Genomic DNA, 18,512 nt, shown 5'->3' with positions numbered 1-18,512 from the left:
ATGCATTTCTTCTGGCAGCATATATTGGAAAATACTATATGAACGAGCCTTCTACAAAGTTGTCGAGCCAGAAACTCATAAAAAATTTTAAAATATATTTGCAATTTTTCTACACACTTTTATACTTAGCAGATAACGTACAGTAACATCTATTCAAACAGCAACAAATGGCGTTGAATTGATTTAGAGATTTCCATAACAGGTTTAAGAAGCATTTCTATCTTAGGTATAACTGCTTCAAAAAGCAGCTGTTTCTGGGGCCTCACGCCTATAAAATACCCAAAAATAGTTTTTCATCACCTAAATCCGTGTTAACATGCATGGATTTAGTTTCTACAAGATCAATGAATAAAAGAATAAAAACCTAAGAAGGAAACATAAAATACTTATTTTATCCCTGTCACGCATAAATTATTAACAAGTGAGAAAAATTTTTTGAAATGAGGTTCACATAGTAAACAAAAATGTCTACTACCACAAAATATGAAGTTTTACTCAAAGTTGCTATTTACAAACAAAATACAGACATGTCCACTGGAGTGAACACTACGCACGTGAGAACTCTTGAGTCCTCATCTGTTAATTATTTCTTTTTTTCTTGGAAACTGAATGCAATTTGGGCACAGAGGTTCCTTACATGCAATATAAACATCCTTAGTTTTCCTTTTGCACATTTCATAACGACATCCGTTTGCATTTTTTATGTCCAAAAGTTTCGGCCAATGATTCTGTTGCTGAAATCTCACTTCAGCTGCCGCTTTACAAACTGGTCCCTTTTTCTGGGATCTTGGTGTAGAAACAGGTCTTCCTCTCCTTCCTGGTGACTGTCCGTGTTTTCCCAGGTTTGTGAAGGATCGTGGCACTGACGCCTTGAAATAAAGGTGACAGATGTCATTTCTTGCCTGTCTATATTCATGTTTTCCGTGTATGTGTGAAAAATATAATCCTGCAAATTCTGCATAAAGCACATTCGACGGTTAATCGTACATTACCCTCATATTCTGGCATATTGTAACTCATTGTATTAGCGAGTAAAGTTATTCACATTTGAATTTGACGATATCTGACTCGGGCTTTCCGGGCCTGTCCCTCGTCCTTGAAACCTGTGTCTGCAGATCAAAGCTTCCAGATGGAAAGCAGTTTCGGTGCCTTACCCGACTGCAGGCATCTTTTCGTGAAACCATTATGTGTGCGGTCGTTTAGTTGTAGATAATTATAAATACAGTACTTGTTGCGACAACATATATTAGCAAATACCCAAATAACATTGGAAATTCAGTAAAAGTCCATGCAAATACACTTGTCTTTTCATCACATTACCTTTCAAATGTAATATGTACGAAATAGTATGACTACTGTTTTGAAAAACATAAATTAAAAAAGTAAGCGGCGTTCGGTCCAGTAATTAACCGATGACGGAGCTCGAACACTAACCACATGACCACAATTATATCATGGTCAGAGTCGCAACGCACTGCTACATCACTGACGGGTAAAACATCTCTCGCCGTTTTCTCAAAATTGCCCAAGTAGTACGCCTTACTATTTACACATTATGCTGTCCTAATGGACTACTAAAAGTGTACAAAGTTTGAAGTAAATCCACGATACGAACGTCGTGGCCACTCCTTGTAACTTTAAATACAGATAACGTCTAATATAAAAGCCAATCATGTAAATGAACAGTATGAACCTGTTGACTTCGCAGTATATCACAGATGTGACCAGTGCTATATGTCAAGAAATAAACCAAAATTCATGAAAACTGATGGCAACTGGCTGCAAACACAGTAACAGTTTCAATGTGAATAACATTTGTACTGCCAACGGCGATGAACAAATGCCCTTGGCTTAGTAAGCGCTTCTCGTTTACGGCTTTAGGCTTTCTTTAAAAGTTAGTTGTTGTGAAACCACTCTTACTGCTATTGTGTCTATCCCGCAAGTGAACTACTGAATCGTCTCCGAAAATCTTTAAAGTGACGTCTGTGTTATTTGATACCTAAGATTGAAAGGATTTGACGATTCTTCCTCGTGTTTCAGGTTTGGAGCTGACTGATGTCAAGCACCGCACTGCAGTCAACCGCTATGAGTGCTTTAGTGAGGCCGTTGGAATGATGCTTGCTGGTCTCGTGTCGTGGGCAGTGCCCAATTGGAACTACTTCGTCTCGATTGCTACCCTCTCTTGTTTTGCGTTATTCTTCTTCTTCAGGTAAGACACGAAAAATAAAGGATGCATGGTGATGCGTAAAGATACAATAAATATTAACATATTATATTCTGAACGGAATGAACAACGGACGACGAAAATACACAGCTTTTCTTTAGTCGGCGAGTCTTGTCTACGGGCAGAAGTACGCCAGGAGATTATTTTTGCGAGTCAAGCGTGTAGAAAGCTGTGATGTGAAGCACTTAACGAGATACACAGCGTATCCGACTGTGTCGTGTTATTGTAGAATAGAGTGTCCGCTGGTGCGTGTGTGTAATGGGACATTGCTCGCAATTAATAAAACTTTTCTCTGTATAATCTGCAGGGGCCAAAGATGTGCTGGCGTTGGGTATTCCCAAACAGCTGCCACGTACGTTATCAGCCATATAATGAGAGTTACATACATGTACTAGCCAAGCTCCTGTTCAGTGTCCTTTGTCAGATGAGCATTGGGTAGTTTTAGAAAAGACTGACTTAAGCTCTGGTTTCAGTTTGCCCACAGTACAACTAAAACCCGAGGCAGCTAATTCTCACAGAAAAATGTTTGTGTAATGTGATGTCTCTACACTGCTTGTGCTTGTAAATGTGTGTGTGTGTGTGTGTGTGTGTGTGTGTGTGTGTGTGAGGGGTGGGGAAGGGGGGACACTGCTTGTAAATACACTACTGGCCATTAAAATTTGCTACACCACGAAGATGACGTGCCACAAACGCGAAATTTAACCGACAGGAAGAAGACACTGTGATATGCAGTTGATTAGCTTTTCAGAGTATTCACACAAGGTTGGCGCCAGTGGCGACACCTACAACATTCTGACATGAGGAAAGTTTCCAACCGATTTCTCATACACAAACAGCGGTTGATCGGCGTTGCCTGGTGAAACGTTGTTGTGATGCCTCGTGTAAGGAGGAGAAATGCGTACCATCACGATTCCGACTTTGATAAACGTCGGGTTGTAGCGTATCGCGTTTGCGGTTTATCGTATCGCGACATTGCTGCTCACGTTGGTCGAGATCCAATGACTGTTAGCACAATATGGAATCGGTGGGTTCAGGAGGGTAATACGGAACGCCGTGCTGGATCCCAACGGCCTCGTATCACTAGCAGTCGAGATGACAGGCATCTTATCCGCATGGCTGTAACGGATCGTGCAGCCACGTCTCGATCCCCGAGTCAACAGATGGGGACGTTTGCAAGACCACAACCATCTGCACGAACAGTTCGACGACGTTTGCAGCAGCATGGACTATCAGCTCTGAGACCATGGATACGGCTACCCTTGACGCTGCACGACAGAAAGGAGCGCCCGCGATGGTGTACTCAACGACGAACCTGGGTGCACGAATGGCAAAACGTCAGTTTTTCGGATGAATCCAAGTTCTGTTTACAGCATCATGGTGGTCGCATCCATGTTTGGCGACATCGCCGTAAACGCACATTGGAAGCGTGTATTCGTCATCGCCATACTGGCGTATCACTCGACGCGATGGTATGCGGTGCCATTGGTTACACGTCTCGGTAACCTCTTATTCGCACTGACGGCACCTTGAACAGTGGACGTTACATTTCAGATGTGTTACGGTTCAAAAAATGGTTCAAATGGCTCTGAGCACTATGGGACTTAACAGCTGTGGTCATCAGTCCCCTAGAACTTAGAACTACTTAAACCTAACTAACCTAAGGACATCACACACATCCATGCCCGAGGCAGGATTCGAACCTGCGACCGTAGCAGTCGCGCGGTTCCGGACTGCGCGCCTAGAACCGCTAGACCACCGCGGCCGGCAGATGTGTTACGACCTGTGGCTCCACCCTTCATTCGATCCCTGCGAAACCCTATATTTCAGCAGGATAATGCACGACCGCGTGTTGCAGGTCCTGTACGGGCCTTTCTGAATACCGAAAAAGTTCGACTGCTGCCCTGGCCAGCACGTTCTCCAGATCTCTCTCCAATTGAAAACGTCTGGTCAATGGTGGCCCAGCAACTGGCTCGCCACAATACGCCAGACCCTACTCTTGATGAACTGTGGTATCGTGTTGAAGCTGCATGGGCAGCTGTATCTGCACCCGCCACCCAAGCTCTGTTTGACTCAATGCCCAGGCGTATCAAGGCCGTTATTACGGCCAGAGGTAGTTGTTCTGGGTCTGGTTTCTCAGGATCTATGCACCCAAATTGCGTGAAAATGTAATCACATGTCAGTTCTAGTGTAATATATTTGTCCAATGAATACCAGTTTGTCATCTGCATTTCTTCTTGGTGAAGCAATTTTAATGGCCAGTAGTATAGAATTAACTTCCACTTACTAAACTCACCATTTCTCCAACCAAGACCCGACAGTTTTCAATGCTGTCTGTAGGCTGAGACAGTGTTTGATGATTCCCAGTATTGTGCCAGGATAGCTGTGTGCCGCGCGGGTTAGCCGCACGGTTTTGGGCGCCTTGCCATGGTTCACACGGCTCCTCCCTCGGGCATGGGTGTGCGTGTCGCCATCAGCGTATGTTAGTTCAAGTTAGATTAAGTAGTGTGTAAGTCTAGGGACTGATGACCTCAGACGTTTGGTCCCATAGGAACTTACCACCACCACCATCAGCTATGTCATTGGGGTGGATGTCTACCATCACGGGGCTATGGAGGCTTCGCTCGTAGGATTCCAGCACGCTTCCCCGAGGTGTTCCCGCCTATTTACCATATAGTGCTGACTGTTCGCCGCTATTCTCTTGAAGCTTTAGTCAGCGACGCATGAGTTAGTGACATGTATGTACCCGTGTGGTATTATAGTGCCGTTCAGTTTTTACTCAACAGCACTGCTGAAAGAGTCCAATAGGGTGATGTTTCTGTAATTTTGTGGGAGGGAGTTGTCTTTCCCTGCCTTCCTGAACATCAGGAGCTTGGCTACATTCCAACGTACAAGGAAATTGTGGTGTTTGAGGATAGCAGTCTTCATGTCTGTAAAATAGTGTAATGTTGTGTGAATAAGCTGGGTTATGAATGCCATCTGGACCAGTTTCTTGCCTAGGATGGGATACTTGACAGTTACCATGGTACGCCTGGTTTTGGGTGACCCTATGCTGGCGAACTGCCGACATCATGTTTCTCGCAGATATATTTGGTTACGTAGACATATACACAGTATGTATAATATCTATTTGTAAGCGGGTGCTTTCCGAGAATATTTGTTATTAGAATTTAGATAGCTTCTCAGTTTATGCGGAAAAGGTAAGAAAAAAAGAATAGTTTCGCAGTTTGTGCGAAAAAGGTAAGAAAAAAGCCTCAGAGTAGTGGTTTCTTTTCGATACTAAAGCGTAGACCAGTGATGTGCTTTATAATCAATCCCAGAGATGTTGTTCAACGTAAATTGATAATTTGTAGTCTCTGATTTAGTGTGCACTGATATACGACGTTTCCCTTCTCTAAATAAAATTTACAATATTTGAATCTTCGTCAAGTATTTTATGTTTGAGGTTTTCCTGTAGTATGCAGTTGACTAGTCCTAGCTTATGCTCTTTGGTTTTATGTATCTCATATTTTATAAAAACGCCTTTATTTAACTTCTTTCGGTTTTTTTTCCTCAAAGATAAAAACTAGAAATTTGCAGAAATATTTTATTCGTATCATTTAACTTCTTCACGTTTCCAAGATAAAATATTATTTTTCAGATTTGCAGTATCATAAACTCAGGCACAACGTATAGCTTTTGTGTTCCATGTTGGTTCATACGACAAATAAGCTTACACAACGAAATGCAAATGGGAAGTGAACATTGTAAAAGTTTGATTCATACATTTTTTCACGTCTTTCTTTTTACAACTACGATAATAATGGTCGAAAATAATATCTTCCAGCGATCGATGGTTTTCGCGAAAGGTGTCACTCCAGTCCCAGTTCTTTCAGCATGGAACATAAAATACTAACATTTTATAATTATTTCGCAAAATTGCAACGGTTTAAACCCCTTTAATTATATTGTAAAAGAAATATTTACCTTATAGACAGCAGTGTGATCGAAACACAGTCACATTACATAGTCCATTTGATTTCAAGTATAGTTTGTGTGATGTCAACGTGGCGTGCCTAGGCAACAAGTGCAGTAGTTGTGTCTGATGGGTCAAAACTGCCCTGGAAGACTGTTCCGCCGGGTTCAAGAAGACTGGGATTCTATCTCCACTTACTGGTTCCCGTCCCGCCAGATTAAACACACTTCGGCAGGTGGTGTCCAACCCAGTGAGTGTCTGACCCCATTGTTCCACACGTCAATTCACACTGGGGCGTTTAGCGATAAGGTTTCCAGCAGCAATGGCACGCGCCGCTATATCGAGTACTCTATTTTTTATTGGCCTTGACAGGTGTAGACACTGATCTCTCGAGTTCCGTCACCTCTATTCCACTGTCTTGGGTGGCCGTTTCTCGATCGGTTCTGTCAATCTGTCGATCGGTACGACAGACGAAACATCTGATTATCTTAAACAGTCTGCGAGGTTCCGATAGCGTATGAATCACTTACTACTGCGTTGCGTGTGTTCTTCTGATTGCTGAACATGATCGCTTCGAACCTCTTATGAAATATCACATTGGCATTCTGAAACAGGACCTATGTTTCCCTGCTAGAATGTTGTCCATCGATCCGTGTGAAGAGCGTTTTGACGAGTGTTTCGCTTGATAGCCACCCTTTACTAAGCTCAGTCACAAGCAGCTGTGTGATGAGAGATGCTACTCTAATGACGATCTTCTTCATTCTGAGACTAGGAAAAACGTCTTCAACAAGGGATCCATATCTATAAAGTGATGAAGAACCCAACATAGCGATTATCTGATTTGCTACAGCTGCATGTGAAGTTCGATCACATTTTCAGAATAAACGAGTGGTAATTCCTATAGGTCATCGTTTTCTTTGAACGTAGTCAGTATCATTCAGCATATCTTGATATACTTCAGAGTGATTCATATGTGCCAGGAATGATCTTGAAATAACTTCCACCCATTCCAGCATAACTCCCCAAGGGATGTGGTCGGTATGTCTCAGAGAGACTCGAATTTATCGTTGGCTGGTGAAAGGCATTATGGATATACGTTAACACAAGGATTACAGAACATGTCACCAACGCTACTGCTCATAGTTATGTCTAATTTAGCTACATTCAATTCCTACAGTACAATACAACTTGAGAGTCCTGTCTTTCATACTGTGTGCTAAACCTCAACGAAATTCTAATTGATGAGTAAGTAATAAACTAGAAATGAACACGAAAAAAAAAACAACATCACTAATTTCAACTTAAAAAGGAAATATAACACTTTAAAACGACATGTACACATAGATTACGCTACGAGCATAAAATCTTTTAGATTAACCGTAAGCTGGAGTGGTAAATTCACTCGAAGATACTAGCAAACAGAATACAGACACGGTGATAAGCAGTAAACCCAAGTTCGAGTCCTGGAAGATTTTCATTTGTCGCCACATATTCATTAAATTGCATGTTCTGCGAATCATAAATGTTCAGTCTCAGATATTTTCACCTCATTGTACTGACACTGGTTTCTTCCTCAACGATTTATTCATCTAATTTCAATGAATTTAATTAATTTAAGAGAGAGTAGCATCTTATTATTGTGGAGTTCTGTGACCAGTGTGTAGTATGCAATGCCCTGTGGACACACAAGAACTCCATAGGCTCTCAGTCCTGAAAGATGGAATCCTTCTTTTCAGGATTAAAGGCATAAAATAAGAACACAATTTTGATATTATGTAAGTATAACAACAATACAAAAGTGTCCTCTGTAATGATTACTTCAAAATGTTGGGTTCTCTAATGTGTCTTGTGAGTACCAGTTGATAAAGAATATTGAGGAAAATTTTAGAAACTATCACGCCAACAGCTCTGTCCATCACAATAGGACAAGAGCCACAATGAACCTTCAAAATTTTCAGATGACAGTTGTAAAGCATTTGTTAAATTATTCATACCATACCATAATGAATTAGTTAGACAACATAGTGCAACCACTTGTAAAAATGTAACATGAATTTATAATACAACACCTACTTCATTCTACAATATACTTTCTATAATGCACACTCTCACTGGAGAATGTGACATGATAGGTCTGTCTTATAATAGTAATAATCTTTCATCCTCCTCATAGTGAGAGGAGAGCTGAATGGTTTTAACAACGGAGTATCCAGTCGACTGCTTTTTGTTGAATCGTTTTTTTTTCAATCAAATGAAACAACCAAATTAAACTAGTCTCTGTGGCCGTGTCAGCTATATCAGTACTTTCACTCTCTCTCCATGTCTGAGTTATTTAAATTCATGTGAGACAATCGATTAACACAAATCTCAAACGACTACATCAGCCATATTAACGTTTTTACTCAGTCTCTAGGTTTAAGAGATTTCATGTGCATACTTTATCAGTATTTTCAATGATTCATGAGTCATCACTAGTCTTGACAAATATTTTATAGACAAATATCGCACCTTATTTCAAGAATAGGCAATAAAAAGTATATGTCTAAAAATGAGGTATTTTCAAAATCTATGTCTTTATTTACTTACCTACCTAATTTTCGTTTTTATTGCATTAACCATGGATATTTTGGTTGGTTTTAAACGGTTAACGACTGGTGATACATTATACGTTTGTATTGAAACAAATTAACAATAACTTTTTTATTTAAATTTATTGAAACTCTCTCTGTCTCTCTCTCTCTCTCTCTCCCTCTCTCTATTTCCGCTGGTTTGCACCAATCACCAATCACCCTTTTTCGGTAAACGCTAAGGTGATGTGAACATAAAGCATATAAGAAACAATTTTGTAAATTGTTTGTTACGTAACCACTTGTTTTCGAAACATATATAGACTCTCGTCTGAGGCTTTTTTTGCGAGAAATATTTTTTAAAATTTCTTCGAATTTTTTAATTAATATAGATTCACAATGTGAATTATCTGTGCAGATACTTTAAATGGTATTGAGTTTGTCTTGAGGATCATTTTCTACCCAGTCATATGGTTTATTCCACCCCCATGCCACTGAGCATTTCGGAATTCTGATCCAAACACAAAACTCACTATTAAGAAAACGCCTCTTGGTAAACATTTATGAAGAGCCGAACTAATAGTTACTTAATGGTAGCCAATAAAAAGCAAATACTGGAACGGCAATAACGTTGACGACAGACGATAATAGAGTGCAGTCAACAATAAAGGTTTAACAATGGCAAAACGATAGAATGTTCGCATTCAAACTGGAATGCATCGTTTTCCAACAACCGACTGAATTGATTCCATTTATTCAATTGTTCCTGTCAGTAATTCATGAGCTCAACGTAAAGTTTGTTACTGACGAATGTCTACAGAGTTTTTCAGAGTTACAAAGATTGTTGTCAGTTGAATGAGAGTATATATACACAGGGTGGTCCATTGATATATATACACTCCTGGAAATGGAAAAAAGAACACATTGACACCGGTGTGTCAGACCCACCATACTTGCTCCGGACACTGCGAGAGGGCTGTACAAGCAATGATCACACGCACGGCACAGCGGACACACCAGGAACCGCGGTGTTGGCCGTCGAATGGTGCTAGCTGCGCAGCATTTGTGCACCGCCGTCAGTGTCAGCCAGTTTGCCGTGGCATACGGAGCTCCATCGCAGTCTTTAACACTGGTAGCATGCCGCGACAGCGTGGACGTGAACCATATATGCAGTTGACGGACTTTGAGCGAGGGCGTATAGTGGGCATGCGGGAGGCCGGGTGGACGTACCGCCGAATTGCTCAACACGTGGGGCGTGAGGTCTCCACAGTACATCGATGTTGTCGCCAGTGGTCGGCGGAAGGTGCACGTGCCCGTCGACCTGGGACCGGACCGCAGCGACGCACGGATGCACGCCAAGACCGTAGGATCCTACGCAGTGCCGTAGGGGACCGCACCGCCACGTCCCAGCAAATTAGGGACACTGTTGCTCCTGGGGTATCGGCGAGGACCATTCGCAACCGTCTCCATGAAGCTGGGCTACGGTCCCGCACACCGTTAGGCCGTCTTCCGCTCACGCCCCAACATCGTGCAGCCCGCCTCCAGTGGTGTCGCGACAGGCGTGAATGGAGGAACGAATGGAGACGTGTCGTCTTCAGCGATGAGAGTCGCTTCTGCCTTGGTGCCAATGATGGTCGTATGCGTGTTTGGCGCCGCGCAGGTGAGCGCCACAATCAGGACTGCATACGACCGAGGCACACAGGGCCAACACCCGGCATCATGGTGTGGGGAGCGATCTCCTACACTGGCCGTACACCACTGGTGATCGTCGAGGGGACACTGAATAGTGCACGGTACATCCAAACCGTCATCGAACCCATCGTTCTACCATTTCTAGACCGGCAAGGGAACTTGCTGTTCCAACAGGACAATGCACGTCCGCATGTATCCCGTGCCACCCAACGTGCTCTAGAAGGTGTAAGTCAACTACCCTGACCAGCAAGATCTCCGGATCTGTCCCCCATTGAGCATGTTTGGGACTGGATGAAGCGTCGTCCCGCGCGGTCTGCACGTCCAGCACGAACGCTGGTCCAACTGAGGCGCCAGGTGGAAATGGCATGGCAAGCCGTTCCACAGGACTACATCCAGCATCTCTACGATCGTCTCCATGGGAGAATAGCAGCCTGCATTGCTGCGAAAGGTGGATATACACTGTACTAGTGCCGACATTGTGCATGCTCTGTTGCCTGTGTCTATGTGCCTGTGGTTCTGTCAGTGTGATCATGTGACGCATCTGACCCCAGGAATGTGTCAGTAAAGTTTCCCCTTCCTGGGACAATGAATTCACGGTGTTCTTATTTCAATTTCCAGGAGTGTATATATATATATATATATATATATAGAGAGAGAGAGAGAGAGAGAGAGAGTGGTCCATTGATCGTGACCAGGCCAAATATCTCACAAAATAAGCGTCAAACGAAAAAACTACAAAGAACGAAACTTGTCTAGCTTGAAGAGGGAAACCACATGGCGCTATGGTTGGCCCGCTAGATGGCGCTGCCATAGGTAAAACGCATATCAACTGCGTTTTTTAAAATAGTAACTCCCAATTATTTATTACATATTCGTGTAGTACGCAAAGAAATATTAATGTGTCAGTTGGACCACTTTTTTAGCTTTGTGATAGATAGCGCTGTAATAGTCACAAACATATGGCTCACAATTTAGACGAACAGTAGGTATCAGGTAGGTTTTTTTAAGTTAAAATACACGTAGGTACGTTTGAACATTTTATTTCGGTTGTTCCAACGTGGTACATGTACCTTTGTGAACTTATCATTTCTGAGAACGCATCCTGTTGGAGCGTGATTACCTGTAAAAGCCACATTAATGCAATAAATGCTCAAAATAATGTCCGTCAACCTCAATGCATTTGGCAATACGTGTAACGACATTCCTCTCAACAGCGAGTAGTTCGCCTTCCGTAATGTTCGCACATGCATTGACAATGCGCTGACGCATGTTGTCAGGCGTTGTCGGTGGTTCACGATGGCAAATATCCTTCAACTTTTCCCACAGAAAAACGTCAGATTCGGTGAACGTGCGGGCCATGGTATGGTGCTTCGACGACCAATCCACCTGTCATGAAATATGCTATTCAATACCGCTTCAACCGCACGCGAGCTATGTGCCGGACATCCATCATGTTGGAAGTACATCGCCATTCTGTCATGCAGTGAAACATCTTGTAGTAACATCGGTAGTCCATTACGTAGGAAATCAGCATTCGTTGCACCATTTAGATTGTCTTCCATAAAATGGGGGCCAATTATCCTTCCTCCCATAATGCCGCACCATACATTGACCCGCCAAGGTCGCTGTCATCGTTGATTTTCTGTTGCCCAATAGTGCATATTACGATTTACGTTACCGCTGTTGGTGAATGACGCTTCGTTGCTAAATAGAAGGCGTGGAAAAAATCTGTCATCGTCCCGTAATTTCTCTTGTGCCCAGTGGCAGAACTGTACACGACGTTCAAAGTCGTCGCCATGGAATTCCTGGTGAAATCGATGTTGATGTAGCATTGTCAACACCGACGTGTTTGAGATTCCCGATTCTCGCGCAATTTGTCTGCTACTGATGTGCAGATTAGCCGTGACAGCAGCTAAAACACCTACTTGGGCATCATCATTTGTTGCAGGTCGTGGTTGACGTTTCACATGTGGCTGAACGCTTCCAGCTTCCTTAAATAACGTAACTATTCGGCGAACGGTCCGGACACTTGGATGATGTAGTCCGGGATACCGAGCAACATACATAGCTCACGCCCGTTGGGCATTTTGATCACAATAACCATACATCAACACGATATCGACCTTTTCCGCAATTGGTAAACGGTCCATTGTAACACGGGTAATGTATCACGAAGCAAATACCGTCCGCACTGGCGGAATGTTACGTGATACCACGTACTGATACGTTTGCGACTATTACAGCGCCATCTATCACAAAGCGAAAAAAGTGGTCCAACTGACACATTCATATTTCTTTACGTACTACACGAATATGTAATAAAAATGGGGGTTCCTATTTTAAAAAAACGCAGTTGATATCCGTTCGACCTACGGCAGCGCCATCTATCGGGCCAACCATAGCGCTATCTGGTTTCCCCCTTCAAGGTAGACGAGTTTGGTTGTTTGTGGTTTTTTCGTTTGACGCTTATTTCGTGAGATATTTGGCCCCGTCTTTATCAGTGGACCACCATATATATATATATATATATATATATATATATATATATATATATATATATATATATATATGTGTGTGTGTGTGTGTGTGTGTGTGTGTAGAGATGAGATATGAACAAATAACAGAACATTAGTTTCCATATTAAGCTCACTTTGTTTCGTGTATGAACATACTAAAATACTAAAGACCATTGTACACAATCGATAAATTATCGTTAAGCCCGAAATGTAACCGTTCAAATGTCCAAATGTATAAGTTAAGTTTTCATTCGGTTTTGTCTTTATATTAAGCTAGCAGCTCTAATATTGTTGTATAACTGATCAGTGGACAAATATTCTACTACTACTACAACTACTACTGTGATTAGTACTTACAGGAGACTTGTATTTTTTTGGTGACAGTTGGTTCCCCGAGTCTCCACGCTGGCTGGCGTGCAGGGGTCGAGAGCAGGAGGCGCTGGCTGTTCTGCGGCGCATAGCAGCCACCAACGGCTCCACGGTGCCTCCGTTCGCCGTGCAGGTGATCCAGACCGTGGGCGAGAGCAAGACAGACAGGAGGGGCTTCCTCTGCATCTTTTCCAGCTGGAACGTCTTCAGGAACACAGTAATCCTCATCATTGCCAGGTGCTTACCAAACAACTTTCTGACTCCTCTATTCTACTAAAACCTAGCAGCTAATGACTAGCACACATTATCTGCAGTCTTTCCAATTTGCTGCTTCAGGGGGAGTGCTGTGGTGTCCTGAAACACATGAAACCTTCCTCATTTCCTTGCAATCAAAAATGACTGAAAACTTTTGTGTCACCGGGTGACAACTTCCAACTCCAGTGCTGCATGTGGGATGTTTCTTCCTGTACTGTGGCGGGCGTGGAATTAGGAACGTCAAGAGCTAACTGCACTTCATTTATTGATTGATGCCTCCGTACAGCAAGACGGTTGGCAATGCCGTGGTTTGGCCACTGCCTCACAGACAGTGTGTAGCGATGGAACGCTCTTCAAGAACCTCGATTAATTGACAATTAAAACTTGCATTACGGAAACCATTGCATCTTCAAGAGCAAAATGCTACAAAAGGTAGCGAAAGGCGTACCAATCTTCGGCACTGCATTTCTCGGACACATATCTATCATCAACTCTGTCAAAGAAATCACGCCCATCAACAATCGACTTATGACTATGCTCATTCAGAGCCCCTATAAAATATATACACTCGAAAATACTATGAGCAAAATTCACCAAGATGACGTGAAAATACTAATGGGAGACTTCAACTCTCTATTTGGGACAGAAAAAACCTGTAGAAAAATCATTGGTACAAATTCAACACACCGAAACGCTTAGACCAACGGCACACGTCTGACTGACATTTGCCAACAATTCAACCACAAAAGAATGTCTTCCCACTTTAGGAAGTAGCCTGTTCCCAAGAAACATGTTTGGCTACCAGGTGCAAGCTGCTTTCGTTCGCCTTTCGAGACTCGCTGAAAGCCAGATTTTTAATTGTTTTGTAGCAGAGCTACAAGCAGGCAGATACAAACGCAATAAGGGAATCGTAAGATAACGCGCCTTGCTACTTTCACTAACCCCAGTGTGTCAGAGCGAAAACCTTACGGTACTGCCAAATTCATAATGACGACATATTTTTTGTTGTTGTGAATACATAATTATATCTATGAAATGCCACAGTTTCATAATAATTGCGAATGATACAGGAAATGAAGTAAATACAGATCTTTTCGAAGTCAAAAGTCGGTAGTGTCCTACTAATTCGTGATAAAATAGGCTCAATCGTCTTACAGATACTTAATGCTTTATTAAGATAGTCGGCCGTCGTGATGTTTCTGTAGTAGGCTGAATTTAATTTGTATTAGTACAGTGAATATTTTAATTGGATTTTCCATTAGTTTACTAAACGCAACAGTAATCATCAAAGAGAAATTAATCAGCAAAAGAATTTTCTTTCACGATGTCTAAAACGATCTGACAACGCTAAAGTTGTTTACAAATTCTACGCCAGTAGAAACCTACTGGTTCCAACGATATCATTATACCAGAGTAGTTTTAAGAGTATTCTCGTCTAGAAATGAACTGCGTTGACGGTTGATCGATCAAGAGCGGGAAAGGTAAAACATTACGAATATATGACGAGAGGGACAAGTGCTTGAGAGAGGACTTCTCTATCAATACAAGTGCCTGAGAAACGACTTTAATTTCAATCTCCTCGATAGTTTTGTTTCTCAAATCAAGAAGTGCGTTATCATGCAGTAGCACATGTGATGTAGTTGTGTTGCTCGATTTTCTTACGCTGAGACCGAAAGGTGTCTCAGTTGTTGGCAACAAATTCCAGCTGTGTTGCACACAGCCCTTGGGGCAGAATTCGTAGCCCAAAACACACTTTTGGAGCTATCAGATGTAAAATATTATGTTCACACTACTCTTTGCTCGAGTTTATGTCTTTTGGAGGGGCTCAGCCTTTCATTTCTTCTTCGGAAGTTAACGATAAAGGCATCATAACACGTCACCAGTAACAGTACTGCATACGAATGCTCTATGAGCGACCTGATGACGTTCAATAATAGTCACTCCGTTGATTTTTGTTGTTTCGAATTAGAGCATGCAGTACTGCTACACCAGACTTCTGAACTTTGCCTGTTGAATGCAAATGTCGCATGATGGTAAAATGGTAATCTATCACATACATCAGTAATCGAGACTTCCTTAATGTGGAAAATCATTCATGCCAGACCGATCTTTGTTGAAACAAGAATATCTCTTTCTGGCGTATTTTTCCCAAAAGCACTCACTCCACACACAATTCAAATCTTTCTAGCTGCCTCCTCTGCATTCACCCCTCTGTTATACCAAAAGTAAACGTTGTGTTGCAGATGTTACACCTATTTCCACTTGCGACTCAATTTTACAATGCTTAACTGTAGTTCACGATGTTCAAGTATGCAAAATCCAATGCTTAACTGCAAGAGGATAACTAGAACTTCAAATTCTTAAATGACAGCTGATACATGCACTGACAGCTCGGCGACGCCTTCACCTGGGCGGCGTCGGATTTCAGGCGGCGGGTGGTGTCTGGCCGGTGGCCGGTAGGCGCTGCAGCGCGAGGAAACGCTCGAGCGTAAGCTGTTACGACCGCGGCGCAGCCACGAGCTGTCCTGCGGAATTGTTTCTGGAATACTTGTTATTGCTGGTGGGTAGAATGTTGAGCGAATTATCTTCGATGTTCAGTCAGACCCATAACTTTAGACCGACCGTGGTAAAAAAAAAAAAAAAAAAGAAAAAAAAACAGTTGGACGGGAACAGGCGACTATAAGTTTAGAACGCATGACGCTTGCCACTTGACCACGGGCTCACATAGTCCGAGAACGTCTCGGAAGTAGACAACACTTCCTCCTAACACTTCGGCATCTTCCAGAGTTGTCAGGGGCGGTCAGTTTTATTGGCCACCTTAAGTGAATGACTCGGACTTAGTCTCTCTGGCGGCCGGCCGGCGGTCAGTTTTATTGTCTAAGACTGTACATTACATTTGGGTCTAGTGAAGCAGGAAGCAGGGGATACAACCCGTCGGCTGTGACCAATGACGTCAGAATTGGCCAGAGAGCATGTATTACACAGATGAAAGAGCTGACAAGACTGTTCAGAAACAAAGGAATACGACAGACGAATAATATAGTTGGCATATATCAAGGCAAGTAGTATTTTCACGTTAAGGATATAGCGTGTTTGTATCGTATTATTTCTGTGGAAAATGAAGGGGGGAAAATGGCTGGAAATACTGGTCGCATAGAATTCGTACCTCACGTCACATATATATGGGTTGTATCTCGAACCTCATTCGAACTGTATTGGTTAACTGCAGTACCGGATACAAGTTTAGCGTACTTCGATTTCTTCGTTTTCATTAGCATTAATTCTGTTGATCAGCTGAACTATATTGGTCAACTGAAGCACGGGATACAAATTTTACATGTGTTGTTTCTTTCGCCTCCGCTATCACTAACAGTCTGTTTATTTATTTATTTTATTTATTTATTTATTGTTCCGTGGGACCACATTTAGGAGAAGTCTCCATGGTCATGGAACGAGTCAATACATGAAATTATAACACGATTGTAGAAACAGATAAAATGAAACAAGTCGTTAGTTTAAATAAAGAAAATCAAGAATGTAACACTGGAATTTGCTTAATTTTTTATCTCTTCCAGGAGCTCCTCGACAGAATAGAAGGAGTGAGCCATGAGGAAACTCTTCAGTTTAGACTTAAAAGTGTTTGGGCTACTGCTAAGATTTTTGAGTTCTTGTGGTAGCTTATTGAAAATGGATGCAGCAGAATACTGCACTCCTTTCTGCACAAGAGTCAAGGAAGTGCATTCCACATGCAGATTTGATTTCTGCCTAGTATTAACTGAGTGAAAGCTGCTAACTCTTGGGAATAAGCTAATATTGCTAACAACAAACGACATTAAAGAAAATACATACTGTGAGGGCAATGTCAAAATTCCCAGACTATTGTTGTTACGTAGATATGCGTTCTACCGATGGCAGAACGAGCTACGTCCATAATATTTGTACCCCGTACTTCCGTTGACCTATATCTACGTACACTGCTAACGAAAACGTGGAAATGGACGTACGTTACATTTGCAGCCTGTACCTCAGTTGAACTACACGAAGAGGCAATAAGACGACACACACACAATTTGTATCCCGTACTTCACTATGGGGTACAGTTTTTTTTCGCCTTTGATGCTAATAGTATCGACTGAAAGTTATAGTTTTGATATTCAGCAGCGACAATAGTATCCCATTCTTTAGTTGAGCTGTATAGCTATACACAACAATTGTATCCTGCTCTTCCAGTTGACTTACATAGGTAAACCTCATCAGTGTTACATACGTCGTTCTTTTCGAATAGGTAGTGTCAGTGTAAAGGTCAACTGAAGGACGGGATACAAATTTTAGTTGTGTCGGGCCTTTCGCCTTTAATATTGCTAGCACAGATCCGGAAAAATTGTACTGATAGCAGGGCTGGGAAACGAAAGAAAAGCGACAGCTGTGAAATTTCTATTACGTAGTGGAGTACACGAAAACATACGTAATGGCGCAATAAAAAAACAAAATAGTCAAAACAGTCAAATGCAGTAAAAGAAAGAAATAGAAAACTGAACTTACCAGACGGGAACTTCTTAAAAGAACCGAAGCTCGACTCGCCTCGAAAAACGTCAACAAAAATCACATACTCACATACACAACAAGCAAAACATTACGAAAACACTCACAGACACACACACACACACACACACATTCACCCCACCCCCATCCTAATGTGAAATTAGCTAACATACGGGTACCGGTACTACTTTAAACACCACATCGTCACATTCTTGACCTGAATCTACAGCCCCCCCCCCCGAACCCATAATCCCACCAGAGGTTCCCCCCTGTTGTACTTCCTTTTGGCAAAATGCGACCATAACACACGGCCCCCTATATCTCTATTCCCTGCAAAAAGAGTACCAATCCAGAACTGTACGCTTACTCACACAACATTCATGGACACACAGCCA

At 42.3% G+C, this 18,512-nt stretch overlaps 1 protein-coding gene across 1 annotated transcript in view; it reads left to right on the top strand.

Moving 5' to 3' along the window:
- The window catches only part of LOC124789858 (carcinine transporter-like), a 113,552-nt gene that overhangs the window by 56,531 nt on the left and 38,509 nt on the right, over positions 1-18,512 (top strand). The window contains exons 5-6 of the mRNA XM_047257371.1: positions 2,041-2,209; positions 13,336-13,557. Of these exons, the coding sequence (XP_047113327.1) occupies positions 2,041-2,209; positions 13,336-13,557 (391 nt within the window). The remainder of the gene's footprint in view (positions 1-2,040; positions 2,210-13,335; positions 13,558-18,512) is intronic.

This window comes from Schistocerca piceifrons, chromosome 3 (genome assembly GCF_021461385.2).
Source record: "Schistocerca piceifrons isolate TAMUIC-IGC-003096 chromosome 3, iqSchPice1.1, whole genome shotgun sequence".
Lineage (NCBI taxonomy): Eukaryota > Metazoa > Arthropoda > Insecta > Orthoptera > Acrididae > Schistocerca > Schistocerca piceifrons.
The sequence above is the reverse complement of the archived record's forward strand: the minus strand, read 5'-3'. Positions and strand labels throughout refer to the sequence as shown.